This window comes from Battus philenor, unplaced genomic scaffold, assembly GCF_028537555.1.
Source record: "Battus philenor isolate CCGP_79_NKW_IND1 unplaced genomic scaffold, ilBatPhil1.0.hap1 SCAF_30, whole genome shotgun sequence".
In the NCBI taxonomy this organism is placed as follows: domain Eukaryota; kingdom Metazoa; phylum Arthropoda; class Insecta; order Lepidoptera; family Papilionidae; genus Battus; species Battus philenor.
The window spans coordinates 680,015-695,058 of NW_027181694.1; the positions used below are offsets into that span (position 1 = coordinate 680,015).

General features: G+C 32.8%; 1 protein-coding gene across 1 annotated transcript; it reads right to left on the reverse strand.

The window, feature by feature from the left end:
- Positions 1-12,431: 12,431 nt before the first annotated feature.
- LOC137927399 (motile sperm domain-containing protein 2-like) lies at positions 12,432-13,230 on the reverse strand. The gene has a single exon (XM_068771198.1). The coding sequence runs from the start codon at positions 13,176-13,178 to the stop codon at positions 12,465-12,467; it is 714 nt and encodes a 237-aa protein (XP_068627299.1). The 5' UTR covers positions 13,179-13,230; the 3' UTR covers positions 12,432-12,464.
- Positions 13,231-15,044: the final 1,814 nt, after the last annotated feature.

Below are 15,044 nucleotides of genomic sequence, written 5' to 3' on the forward strand. Positions count from 1 at the left end.
ATATATATATATATATATATATATATACTCGTAAATGTGATATCGCGATGACATTTGGCGCCATTACTAAAAATGAAGTTGCGTTCACATTATGACATTACTTTTGCGCCACCTATTATATATATATATATATATATCAAGGTCTTTTCCTTTGTGTATCTTATCTCCATCCTAGGGTTGTTTAGGGATGTCCTTGAGTGATATCCCTGTTATGCCACCTTTGTATAAATGACTTTTTTATTTATTATCTAGTACTATATGTTACATGTCTAAATGTATTATTGTATTTATCTAATGGATTCAAGCTTAGCGGAAGTCCATCCTAAGTAAGAAAGAAACTAATATATAGCTACTTCCGCTATGTAGCAGTAGTCGTGCAATAAAGTGCACCGCCCGCCAGCCCGCTGATAAATGCGCGTGCGGTAAACAATGCGAATTAAACTAGATAATTTTAATATATCGTAATTAGACTTTTTTCAATTTTATATTATATTTTACTATGTATAAATTACAACATGTTAATTTGTTTTATTTCTATAATTTTTGTTATTTTTGGTGTATGATATAATTGAATAAAACTGTTTAATGTTTATTTCTTTTATTTATATCTTTAAATATTAGTTACTATATTGTTTTGGTTTGTCGTGCACTGATTTTAAATTTTAATTAATTTCAGTTTGTCTTGATTTATACTTTGTTATATATAAAAATTTTATGTTAAATTTATTGTATATCTGTATCCATTTGTAATAATGGCATTCGTAACGCATGCTTATATATGTTTGAATAAACTATTTTCGTAAATTTCGCTGGTGGATTTGTATAAATAAAATATATTAAGTTAATGATATGATTAATATTTCTACTTAAGAAGCTAATTTACCATACGATTTTCGAATAGGCAATATAATTATAGGAGGTATGAATGGTAATCCTGTTCACTTATTATAGTTTCACCAATAGATGGCGCTGGTAGTCGATTACCTCGTACTAAAGTTTGACGAGGGTAATCGAACTAAATGTATCCGATATGTATATATATATTGTTTGATAAAAATATTTTGGTTATTTTCGCTGATGGATTTAAATACATAAAATATATTTAGTTAATGATATGATTAATATTTCTACTTAAGAAGCTCATGTAACATACGATTTTCGAATAGGCAATGTAATTATTGGAGGTATGAACGATAATCCTGTGCACTTATTATAGTTTCACCGATAGATGGCGCTGGTAGTCGATTACCTCGCACTAAAGCTTGATGAGGGTAATCGAACTAAATGTATCCGATATGTGTGTATATATATGTCATCATCCTGTGACCCGATAGATGCCTAATGCAAGGCATAGACTTTTCCCAAAGATCGCCAAATGACCGGCCCTGCGCTGTCTGCATCTAGCGGCTTCGCGTTACCTGAAATATGTCGTCGATCCAAGTGGGGAATCTCAGGTAGACTATATATATATATATATATCTAATATATAAAATTCTCGTGTCACGGTGTTCGAACTTGAACTCCTCCGTAACGGCTTGACCGATTTTTACCAAATTTTACATGCGTATTCAGTATGTCTGAGAATCGGCTACTATCTATTTTCCATACCCCTGAATGATAAGGGTGGTCCACCCCTAAATTTTATTTTTAATTTTTTAGACAACTTTTTTGGTTTTTATTTTATTATGATACAGCATACAAAAATACATACAAACCTAAATTTTCACCCCTCTACGATCAACCCTTATCTTACATTTGTTAATTAAAAACTTTAATTTTTTTTGCAAAACAACGTTTGCGGGATCAGCTAGTATATGTATATATATTAATGGCAGCAACTATTTAACAAAAGTCTGGATCTTGCCAAATGTGTTCTAAATACAAATATATATAGACAATTTGGGAAATGTTTGTTAGTATGTTATATAAAAAAATGCGTTTTCGCTTGTAATGAAATACAAAATATTCGTATGTTTAAAAATCGAACGTTCGACATATGCCGAATTAGTTGTATAAATGGTACTTTATTCATTCAAAAATTATTGGTAGTTTTGGAGAAAAAGTAAAACTGGAGCAAAGAGAACGGATTAAATATTTTATGCACAGAAGACAACCAATAACACTGCTTCCTTTACAACCAAACACAAGTGATGTCTGTGTGTGAGCGACGAAAAATGTGTGCGACAGAGAAAGGTGTATATAAATATGAACGCATCCTAGTTTCGTAGCGCGCAGTAATATTAGAGGGACCGGAAAGTAATGTCGCTTTAAGCCAAATTCACACGGCTACATTCCTAACAAGTTTTTATTTCTAATCAACAATATATTCACCTTCGTTATCAACAACCTTTTGCCGTCTAGTATACAAATCAATGCCGGAGCGGTAACAAATCAATCGGTTTTTCTGCATGTCGACAGAAACGACATTACCTTCGGGTCCTCCTAATATATGCAACCAGTTGGTGTTGTTACAGAAATTTCTCTTCAGGGGCGGCTCTACTCTAGCTCGTGTAGCACCCGTGTGCAATGTAACCCTGGCGCCCCCTAGGCCTGACTCCCCCCCTCGGAACAGTAGTTGAAACTTGTAGCGACATCTGTTATTTACAATGTAAAACTTGCATATGCAAGTTTTACATTGTAAATAACAGATGTCGCTTTTATCAATTTAGGAGAAAATTCCTTTTAAAACCATCTTGTTGGTACCCTCTCGTATATTCCCCTGTCTTAGGTATGCGACCATATGTTCTACAAATTATTCACTTGACTTTTTTACTTCCATCCTTCAATATCTTCTACACATCGCCTCTCTCTTGGCAGAGGCGGCTCGTGCAATGTAACCCTGGCACCCCTAAGCCTCCCCCCCCCCCCGCGGCTATAACTATTAACTTTGCCGTCGTAACAAGAAAGTTTTGTATATTCCAACAAGATATTTTATAAGTAGGTATAGCTTACAGTATGGTATTAGTTACGGCCTTTCCTCTTATGACGGCAGAATAACACTCATTGTTTTTATGCCTGTAGCACATCTCTGTTGCCGCAGCGCCCGTGTGCATTGCACACCCTGCACTATAGGTTAAGCCGACCCTGCTTCTCTTGTAATGTCATATTTTTGGCCTGTTGCAGTGCAATATAAAAATAAAAACACGGTTTATTTCAGTTTAATCATTTTATTTATTGATTTTATTTGTCAAAAAAAAGACTTCTTACCATAATTGGTTTACTATAAACACTGCAAGATGACCTCTTGCGTTCCCCTGACATATATACATGGAAATTATTTTCAAAAAAATGTTTCACTTTCCTTTTGTTATTTCCACTCTCATCTTTTTTCCTCAACATCTTTTATTACTTCCTCTCTTGTCCTTCTCAATCTCTTCCTTTTATAATTAGTAATTGTACGATTACATTTTACTTCTCCTGTTTTTATTGTAAGTAGCTTAACTCAAGCTGTGGAGAGGATGGATATAGTCCAGCGGGTGGGCAAGTTGAATTGACAAGGACTGGGGCTCGGAGGTTCCGTAGTGGAACCCACGTTCACCTGAAAAGTCGACAGACTATCAGCAGTGGACGTCTTATTGCTGAAACGATGATGATTTTCATTTTAATGCTTTATGGTACACGATAGATTTAGGATTCTAGATAGCTAGGAACTTGCCCATGTTACTACTATATACTCTCAAGAAAAAGAAAAAAATGTACTTCGTTTTAATTGATTGAGTACTTTTGTATTTTAGTTTGAGGTATAATTTATCAATATATAATAAAAATCTTGACTTTTTGCCCCAAATCCAAATGAAATAGTCGTGTATATAGTAAAGGTTAGATAAGAACGTGGAGTTATTTCTCCAAATTCATTCCAAATGAAATAGTGGTGTATATAAGAATATAGTGAAAAATTGATAAGAACGTGGAGTTCTTTTCTCAAATCCATTCTTAATGAAATAGTGATGTATATTGGAATATAGTAAAGGGTAGATAAGGAAGTGGAGTTCTTTTCCCAAATCCATTCCAAATGAAATAGTTATGTATATATAATAAATATAGTAAAGGATAGATAAAAATGTGGAGTTCTTTTCTCAAATCCATTATTAATGAAATAGTGATGTATATAGGAATATAGTAAAAAATAGATTAGAACGTGGAGTTCTTTTCCCAAATCCTTTCCAAATGAAATAGTGATGTATATAGGAATTTAGCAAAGGATAGATAAGAACCTGGAATTCTTTTCCCAAATCCATTCCAAATGAAATAGTGATGTAAATAGGAATATAGTAAAGGGTAGAAAAGAACGTAGAATTCTTTCTCCAAATTCATTCCAAATAAATAGTGATGTATATAGGAATATAGTAAAGGGTAAATAAGAAAGTGGAGTTCTTTTCCCAAATCCATTCCAAATGAAATAGTGATGTAAATAGGAATATAGTAAACGATAGATAACAACGCGGAGTTCTTTTTCCAAATCCATTCCAAATGAAATAGTGATGTATATAGGAATATAATAAAGAATATATAGGAACGCGTAGTTCTTTTCCCAAATCAATTCCAAATGAAATAGTGATATAAATAGAAATATAGTAAAGAATAGATAGGAACGTAGAGTTCTCTTCCCAAATCCATTCTAAATGAAATAGTGATGTATATAGGAATATAAGTAGTGTAAAATAGTTTAGAACATGGAGTTCTTTTCCCAAATCCTTTCCAAATGAAATAGTGATGTATATAGGAATTTAGCAAAGGATAGATAAGAACGTGGAATTCTTTTCCCAAATCCATTCCAAATGAAATAGTGTTGTATATAGCAATATAAGTTACTATTAGGACAGATAGGAATGAGGAGTTCTTTTCCCGAATCCATTCCAAATAAAATAGTAGTGTATATAGGCATATAGTGATAACTAGATAAGAACGTGGTGTTCTTTTCCCAAATCCATTCCAAATGAAATAGTGATGTATAGGAATATAGTTAAGGATATATAGAAAAGTGGAGTTCTTTTTTCAAATCACATTTAGACCGTTGCAGCTGAAAAGTTCTTGAATGGCGACCAAAAGCTGATAGATGCGACTTGGATAGGTCCCAATTGGTGAGCCGACGACATGATGAAGGTAGCGGAAGTCGCTGGATGTGAACAGGGTGGAACTGGTCATCGTGGAAATTTCACGTTAGTTTTGTATGAGGGATCGAATTGCATACCAGACATGTTATTTTTAATTTGATAATATGTTTTGTGAACTAAATTGTGTCGCTTATCGTACGGATTACATAGGTCACGGGTTGACAACATGTTTTCGTGTTCGGATTTTTTGTTGCATCCTATTGTATGTTTTAAATTATTTCCATAATAACATATACATCAGTACCTCGCTTTGCGTCGTGGTTACGTTCCAAAAAAACACGACGCAAATTGAAACGCCGCAAAGTGAATTAAGATTTTCTGTAGCAAACCATGTAAAGATCGAAGATAGGTTTCAGGGTCAAGAAAATACTAGTTTTTAAAAAGAAAATTGAAAGTGAAACATTTAAAAATCAAAAATAATATAACTCTGCCAATAAATAAATTGGAATAATATTTATCTTTTTTGTAACCAGAAACAACACGTAAAATTTTTATATGTATAAATTTATAATTCTCTTTTAAAAAAAGCACAACACACTACGTAATGAAAACTGGACTCCAAAAAAATCAGTTAAAAAATGTGAAAATAAAACTGTATTCAAATTGCGTTGATTTTTAGTTAGAAAGAGAATCCCCGAGTTTAGATGGCATGGCGCAATTAGAAACAAAAGTGTTGCCATCTTTTGAAAAAAAATTAAAGACTCGAACCCAAAACAACGCAACCTCGAAAATCTAACGACGCGCAGTGAAAATTAGTACTAATTAAGCAGCGACGCAACTTCGAAAAAAAACGCAAATCGAAACGACGCAAAGCGAGGTATTAGTGTATATATACTTTTTCATATATATAGTAATTTAAAAACCTAGTTACACTGATTTATTATGAAACATTATATGTAATATTTCTAATTTGAAGTAATTCAACATTGAAAATAAACATTTATTTAACAATGTTGTTGTAAACTTTATATGTGCAATATTGTCGAGTGGTTAGGACTTCAGTTAAGTTGAAAGTAACCGTTCAGACGTTTACTTGATCGAGGCTTAAGCAATAGTAAGTTAAAAAAAATCTTTTCGACTTTATTTATTTGGAAATTGAACAATCGGAGCCATGTTTTTTTTAATGGCCCCCGCTATTGGGGGGCCTCTCGTACCCCCTATCTCGCAAATTGGACAGTCAATCGGAGACAAAAATAATTGTTCAAAGAGCAGCATTTGACTCGCGGGCCGCAGTTTGGCCACCTCTCATATATAGAGTTCTAAGTAAGAAAAGGACTAATATATAGCTACTTCTGCCATGCAGCAGTAGTCGTGCAATAAAGTGCACCGCCGCTGCAATGCGAATTACACAACTACCTCCGTTAAATCACTCAACACGTGGTTCACCCCTCAACGGGGCATCCTCAGGAGCAATGTTACACCGATTAGTGCCAAACACAGAGTCTCTGTGTTGTAGTTGCGTAATTCGCATTGTTTGCCGCATACGCGTTTATCAGCGGGCTGGCGGGCGGTGCACTTTGTTGCACGACTACTGCTGCATGTGCGGAAGTAGCTATATATTGGTCCTTTTCTTACTTAGGATGGACTTCCGCAAAATAACGCCCGAATCCATTAGATATAGGGTTCTGATGGAGCAATATTCAAAAGCTGATCGTAAATGCCAACCGATATACAAAAGCGATATTATAATAGTAAAATAGAATCATTAGATGGCTTTAAAGTCAACCAGAGAACAATAGAGATTGAATTACAAATGAAGAGATCTACAGAAGAACCAAAATAGCCGACGTAGCTCAAAGAATTTCTCGTCTGAACTGGCAGTATGATGGGGAAATCGCTCGTGTAGCTGATGGTTGTTAGGACCAAAAGTTTATATAAGAAAGAATGGCAGATATTGTGACAGAAGAAACATAAATAGAACTAGACTTCGCAATAAATTATAGGAGATCGAAAGGTCTCCAAAAATAGGGGTGATAAAAATATATATATATTCGTTACAGTATCCGGCTATAAATATTGTAAATCGACTTTTAGAAAGAGACAATCGGATAATTTCGGCTTTGTAGAGCGCTGTCTCTGTCGCGCGTCTGACGAAACATCGCATAGTGGGACAGAGATAATGCTCTACGCATTATTGTACATTTAATGCACTAATTGGTATTAAATTGAACCTTGAAATCAATCTTAATTCATTGAATCATACAATTCTCAATTGAACCAATTATCGATTAGATAGATAAGCAATTGAAAATCTTCGATGTATTGTTAAACGGTTTTATTTAGTTCGACCCGTACGGAATTTATTTGGATCAAAATTAGAAATTGAAATTTAAGCACCTTCCCGTTGTCAGGTTGATCTGAAATTTGATACACACATTTAATTTAGATGACAATACAATATAATAAAATCAATAACATTATAAATCTAAGATGGCCGCCGATACAAAATGGCGGATTACATATTTTTCCTTAACCCCCTCAATATGGGTATCAAATGAAAAGGCTACATTAGTAAAACACGATGATTATGTCAAAATTTAAAATTCAAGATGGACGCCGTTCCAATATGGCGGACTAGGTACATATTTTTCCACAACTACCACAGTATGGGTATCAAATAAAACCGTTTAACTTAAAAGTTTTTTGGAATGGAGATGTTTTTGATAGAGCAACCACAAGGCGTTACTAGAAAAATCATTTGCAAAAGTGCATTCTATCAGACGGGAATTACTTTGTAAGAATATACACCTATCCCCCGATTTACACGGTACTTGTTTTACACGTTTTTGCTTTTACACAGTTTTCCAAATAAGTTTTTTTTTTGGTTTTTATCGCACTCTACTAAATGCTACTGTGATTGAACACGTGTGCTGTGTACACATTTCACGGGGAATCCCTAGCTTATGTGCTGACTTGGCTCAATATGATGTTTACAAAGATCTTACAAAAACTCGAAGCAATTGTTAATATTCGTTTTTATTACCATCTCTCATAATGTAAATATTTCTGCTTCAAACATCAAATCGGCATAAATAACTTGGAGTGATGAAAGTGAATTCGAACCTTTTCCGAAAAATAGAATGAGAGTAATTTCTGACAGTGATAAAGGATAATAAAACACCTTTGCTTTTATTTGTTTTCTTCTGTTTAATGTATTTTGTAATTAAATAAAAAAACAGTGTTTTAATATATATTAAATATTTCAACTTGTCAATGCATTTTATTTATATTTCTGTATACACCTAAAAATATTGAAAAAAATCACAACTGTTGAATAGCAAAATTAAGCATTTTCTGCAAGCTTTTCGATTTACACGGTTTCGACTTGAAAATTTTTAATTTTCGATTTACACATTTTTCTCAGGAACTTATCTCCGTGTAAATCGGGGATACGTGTATAAAGAATTTACATTATATATACAAGTACATTTTACATTGATCATAGTATTATTGTGTAGTTTACTTTGGAGGTACTTAGGTAGAAAAAAAATTTAAAATCCTTGCAAGAGAGACCCTTGTAGGTCGCGTAGTGATATAAAATTTAACATCGTGGCGCTGGTAAGCGATTGTATAAACATATATAATATTTTTTTTACTTCATAGGTACTTTTATAAATAATGTAAATGTTTTGATATTATAAGATAGTATGATGTAAGTAAATAGGTACTATCAGTGTATGTGTTGAGATCCACTATCGTGGACCCCCATTTTCATTTCATGGACCCCAAATTTTTTTTCGCTGACGTAGACCCCTTGCAGGTTGGCATAGACCCCTAGAGGTTGATATAGACCACTTTGGGAATCACTGATTTAACTGAATCATATATTGTAGTGTATTGTATTAATAAAATGTATGATAAAAATATCTTCTTTTCATTTAATAATACAATGTATTTTGATTTACACGTGTATATATTTACCTTGTTAATTTTTAATTTGCATCAATATTTATATATTTAGTCATTCTGATTTCTATTAGAAATGTTTTGTAAATTATTATTATGTACATTATGTGAAGATCAACGAAATCTTTTTACATTTATATTAGTCCATCGATTGAAATGTTGCTCGCCTATGATCTATGGTATAATTGTCGATTTATAACACTATAATTTTTAAAATATTCTCAATATTTTATAGTCCTTTAAATGTAAAGACTTTTATAATTTGACACAGAGTGTTGTAAAATGTTTAGCCTGTAAAATAAGCGCAGTTGGGTTTGCTTGCAGGAACCAATCCTCAGAGACAGGACAAGACAAGATAAGCTGTAGGAGTAAATGTTTAGATCGTCTTTTTTCTTCATTTCAACAAAAGTACTGCAAGGCTAAAATCAAACTAAATGAAAACGAAATGTGTGTATATATATCTAATATATAAAATTCTCGTGTCACGGTGTTCGAACTTGAACTCCTCCGAAACGGCTCGACCGATTTTTACCAAATTTTATATGCGTATTCAGTAGGTGTAAGGATCGGCTACTATTTATTTTCCATACCCCCAAGTGATAAGGGTTGTTCAGCCTTAAATTTTTTTTTTTAATTTTTTGACGAAATTTTTTGTTTTTATTTTTTTATGATACAACATACAAAAATACACACAACCCCTAAATTTGCATCCCTCTACGATCAAGCCTAAATTTTAATTTGTTAATTAGTAGTATTTAGTATAGTTTTTTTTTAAGTGTACCGTATACAAACGAACTATAAATTCGCCATTTTAAAGATTTCACACATATGAATCATCCTGTATAATAATTTTTCTGTAGACATACGATGTTAAAAACTCCTGACAGTACATTCTACAGCGAAAGATAGTAAATAATTAATTTTAATATGTACTAATACAAATATTCAAAACACATTTTTTACTATATAATATTTATTTATTATTTATAAAACCATATGTTAGTTGACGGTAAATGAAATACATTTTCCCTTTGGATCTTTTACACATAACCTATCACCCTGTATAGACTTCAAGCTTTTGTTTGTCATCCACACCGTCATATATATACGATGAATATCATGTAACATTTGTTTTTAGTATATCTCAACCTTCTTAGTGTGTTTATAATAGTTTTAATTTATGTATTATAAATATATATATTTATATCTAATAGGCACATATAGCGATACATGTTTATATTACGTTTATATAAAAACAAAATTAAATATGTTTGTCTATAGCAGACAAACATCCTATAGTTATTAAAAGTATTACACTTAGAACTAATCACCCTGTATATATTTTGAGAGTTTATCTTGTACACACTGTTACAAAGATTATTATGAATATCATATAACATTTTAGTTTAATATATCAGGCTTTAAGTATGTTTAGAATAATTTTAATTTATGTTTATTTATTTATTTACTTTATTGGAGATAGACAGTAACAAAAGGCAGTAAGAAAGTACAAAATTAGAAGCTTAGAAATATAAAATTAGATACAGTTGTTACCTTATAACTATCTCACTGAGAACATATAATGATTTATAGTCAAATAATGAAAAAACAAATAAAAACATTACTAAACAGGGATCAAAGACTATGGTTTATATATTTATATTATGTTTGTTTATATATTTATATTATGGTTTAAATTGCATTGTATGTACTCATTAATTTCGAACAAAATTGTATTTTAAAAGATACGAGAGAGCACGATTTTGTTGTGAAAGATAAACACATAAAAACAGTTTATCTTTGTAAAATTTGTACTATTGACAGCAAATGAGCTATATTCGCTCATTAAGCATTGACACATAACTAATCATCCTGTATAAATAATTAATTACAACGCAAAACAACTTTATCTGCCCAATTAGCATTTTGACCTTGCGTCGTTATAAATGTCGAAGTTCAACAAATGTAGAATAAATTAATAGAAAAAATGTATAATTTTTAGCAAAATTTTATCTTTTCGCGCTAAAAGCTAAAGGCTTTGTGATTGCTGTCTTTCCCGTTATTACTAGCCGATATCATAAACGGGGAATTACCTAAAAATGCTTTTATTTCTGGAACACAACTTTGTTTGCGGGAGTCGCGTGTGAACACATTTTTAATGGCGCTTTGCGAGGACCCTAGACTTAACAATTGGCTATTTAAAATCAATTCTTCTTTGAAACAACTCCCCTTTCAATATCAGGATGATAAAGGATCTAATGTTGTTGCTTGAAAACCTAACGACAATTATATATGTAATATATTCATTTATATGTTGTATTTAATGGAATCTGGCGTTATTTTGCGGAAATCTATCCTAAGTAAGAAAAGGACCAATATTTAGCCACTTCCGCACATGCAGTGGTAGTCGTGCAACAAAGTGCACCGCCCACCAGCTCGCTGACAAATGCGAATGCACACAGTCAACTGTGTTTAGCACTAATCGGTGTAACATAACTCCGGAAGATGCCCCTTGGAGGGGTGAAACACGTGTTGAGTGATTTAACGGTGGTAGTTGTGTAATTCGCTTTGTTTGCCGGTAGGCGGTAAAGTATATTATATATATATATATATATATATATATATATATATATATATATATATATATATATAATATACTTTAATTTTTCTTCTGGCAACATATTTTAATGTCATCTATTCATTCGTCATGATTTCATTCCATTTCATTCTTTGTATTCCTTTCATTCCTCGCCTCATATCGCCTTACCTCAATGAATAACTACAGGCAGTAAATTTTGTTTTATTTCGCATTATTATAGAATTAATACATTTTAAATTGTGTTTATTTACTTCTTAGTTTTATCATCTTAACACTATATCACAGTTCTATTACATGTTATGTGATGTATCACAATTCGTTCCTGTGTATTATTTCTTATACTCGGCCATTTTGTTTCTCTTTATACTTACTTTTATAACCCTCCTGCAGTTTTCTAGGAAGGTTTGGTCAATGTCTTGGCTGTCCACCAGCGAGGTGATGGTATCCTCACTGATCCTATTCTGCAACCATGACTGATATTCTATTACTCAGTGCGCCGAAGGAGTCTGGTCGACCACAAGGTCACATATGTACAAGGGGGAGTCCCTTAAGTTTAAAGCTATGCAAGTACTCAGGGAATCCCCGGTGACCCGTGAACATTTGGACAATGTGTTATGTTGAAACTATATATAGACGCAACGTGGGTAGATCCATTATGTGCACAGACAATATAGTCAAAGGTCGTGAAAATTTGATGCGGGTAGTCGAAGATCATCATGGCTATCTTCGATATGGTGATGATATTATACAGAAATAAATGTAAGTTTATTTATCATCGACTGGAAATAAAAGAGAAAATAAAAATGCGAAAAAAAAATAGAAAAAAATATATTTTAACATGCACTTCATTTACTACATTCAGGAACGAATTCGAAAACATAAGGATCGGTTCCGCCCCAACAGATCAAAGCCTGATCAGCAGGAACCAACTCCGACAAATTATCCTTCGTGACAAATCTGAATCTCTCCAGAGCTTTCGCCGGGAATATACCCTTGATCAGTTTAAACCCAGCCGACATTATCCACGGCATCTGATATATGATGCTATAGTTCACGAAGCACGGATAATAATTCTTCAAAAGGGACACCATGTATACAACCAGGTCCATATCCATGTTACTGACACCACAGTTATCCATATCGAAGAATAAAGATATTGGTTTACCATCTTCTTCTCTTTCCATCCTCTCTATCCAGTATACAATCACCTTCTTCAATTCTTCTAGATTTCTTTGACCTCTTACGTATTGTTTCCATTTTACGATGAACAGAAGAGAACCTTCCACGTCTCTTCCGTGAGGAAAGAATATACCTGTCTTCAAATAATCTGTGTTTACTCTTTCGTTGATGCTATAGATGTCTTCCTTCTTCCTCCACTGCAATATATCATACAGCATCTTGGCTGAAGCTTTTGCGTCGTTGTCGCAATGCGTCAAAACTCGCTTGATGTATTTCTCACTGTTGACTCTTTCCAGATCTCTTTCATCGAATTCATTCTTGGTTGCTTCTTTATTGATCTTTGCTTCGAGTAGACTTTTTACTTCTGCTATTTTCTCCATTTTAAATTGTTTTTCTTCTCGTGTTCTGAATGTTTTAAGTATTTACTCTTCAATCGTTAGTTTATTGATGGTTATGGTATGTTTAGATTTGACAATTCGTGTTATATATTCCTGGACTCTTTCATTATCTTCTTTCTTTTGAGTTCTTCGATGTTCTGCAGATGGGTTCTGTATCAGAAAAGGAAATGATTAGTTTTATTGTCTGGGAATGATTTTTAAATGCGATGTGTTGGTAAATATGTACACTTATCTATGTTGTACGCGTTTGTTTTATCAGACAGCAGCTGTGTGCTAACTGGTCGATAGTGAATTGTCAAGCGCGTACCGGATTATGTTCGTGGTTCCGTATATATTTAATTTATATTTCTTTGTAATATATTCTAGCTTATAAACGTTAAATACATAAAATAAAAAACTGTCAATTGAGTGTAATAAATACATTTAAAAAACTTTTAAGTTTAACGGTTTTTTGATACCCATATTGCGGTGGTTGTGGAAAAATATGTACCTAGTCCGCCATATTGGAACGGCGTCCATCTTGAATTTTAAATTTTGACATAATCATCGTGTTTCACTAGTGTAGCCCTTTCATTTGATACCCATATTGAGGGGGTTAAGGAAAAATACGTAATCCGCCATTTTGTATCGGCGGCCATCTTAGATTTATAATGTTATTGATTTTATTATATTGTATTGTCATCTGAATTAAATGTGTGTACCAAATTTCAGATCAATCTGACAACGGGAAGGTGCTTAAATTTCAATTTCTAATTTTGACCCAAATAAATAAACAAATAAATTCCGTACGGGTCGAACTAAATAAAAACCGTTTAATAAAACAAAACATTTTGTTGTGTATTGCTAAGATTACACATTTATCTCTAGTTGTAAATAGGTAGCAAAATAGAAGAGTAGTGTCTTCCTCAGTCCTAAAATTCTGCAAAGAAGTGCTCCAGGCCTTCGTTAGAAATATGGGTAAGTACTAAAATAGAAATAAATCATGAAGAATTAAAGGAGAATGATAAATAAACAATATAAATATAGAAAAAAAAATTACACCTGATATTGTATCGTCTATGCTCCACAAATATGTGGAACGAGGAACCATTAAAATGGATGCCATAAATAAAACCATGGACAATATATATTGCATACATTTTTTTACTTTCATTGCGCTTAGTTTTCAAGCGTTCTATATTTAAAAGTACATGTAAAGACCCCGAATCGAGAAATACAAATACAAACCCAGTTCCCTATTAAATAGGTGGTGGAAGGAGAGGTTCTCAATAGCGGGGGCCAAAAAAACCCCAAAAATATCTAACTCGACTATTTTTTCTTTATATTTCTTGTGTTTCATATTCTGATGACCTAGTAATGTGTTTGGAAGGCGCTTAATAGAGGGCGTTTCAAATCTGTCCTATTGGAAGTGTTTGTGGGAGATGTCCACTAGTGGACGTCATATCGCTGAAATGATATATTAGGGGGACATGAAAGTAATGTGGCTTTCAGTTAAATTCACACGACTACATTTCTAACAAGTTTTTAATTCTAATCAACAATATATTCACCTTCGTTAACAACCTTTTGCCGTCTAGTATACAAATCAATGCCGGAGAGGTAACAAATCAATTGATTTTTCTGTAAATTATGTGGACAGAAACAACATTACTTTGCCGTTTGGAAGTGTTTGCGGAAGGCATATGTCCACCAGTGGACGTCATATCGCTGAAATGATATATTAGGGACATGAAAGTAATGTCGCTTTCAGTTAAATTCACACAAGACTTTCTAACAAGTTTTTATTTCTAATCAACAATATATTCACCTTCGTTAACAACCTTTTGAAGTCTAGTATACAAATCTGTA

What these genes read in the sequence shown, in the direction of transcription:
- LOC137927399 (XM_068771198.1), bottom strand. Translation starts at nt 13,178, where the DNA reads ATGGAGAAAATAGCAGAAGTAAAAAGTCTACTCGAAGCAAAGATCAAT.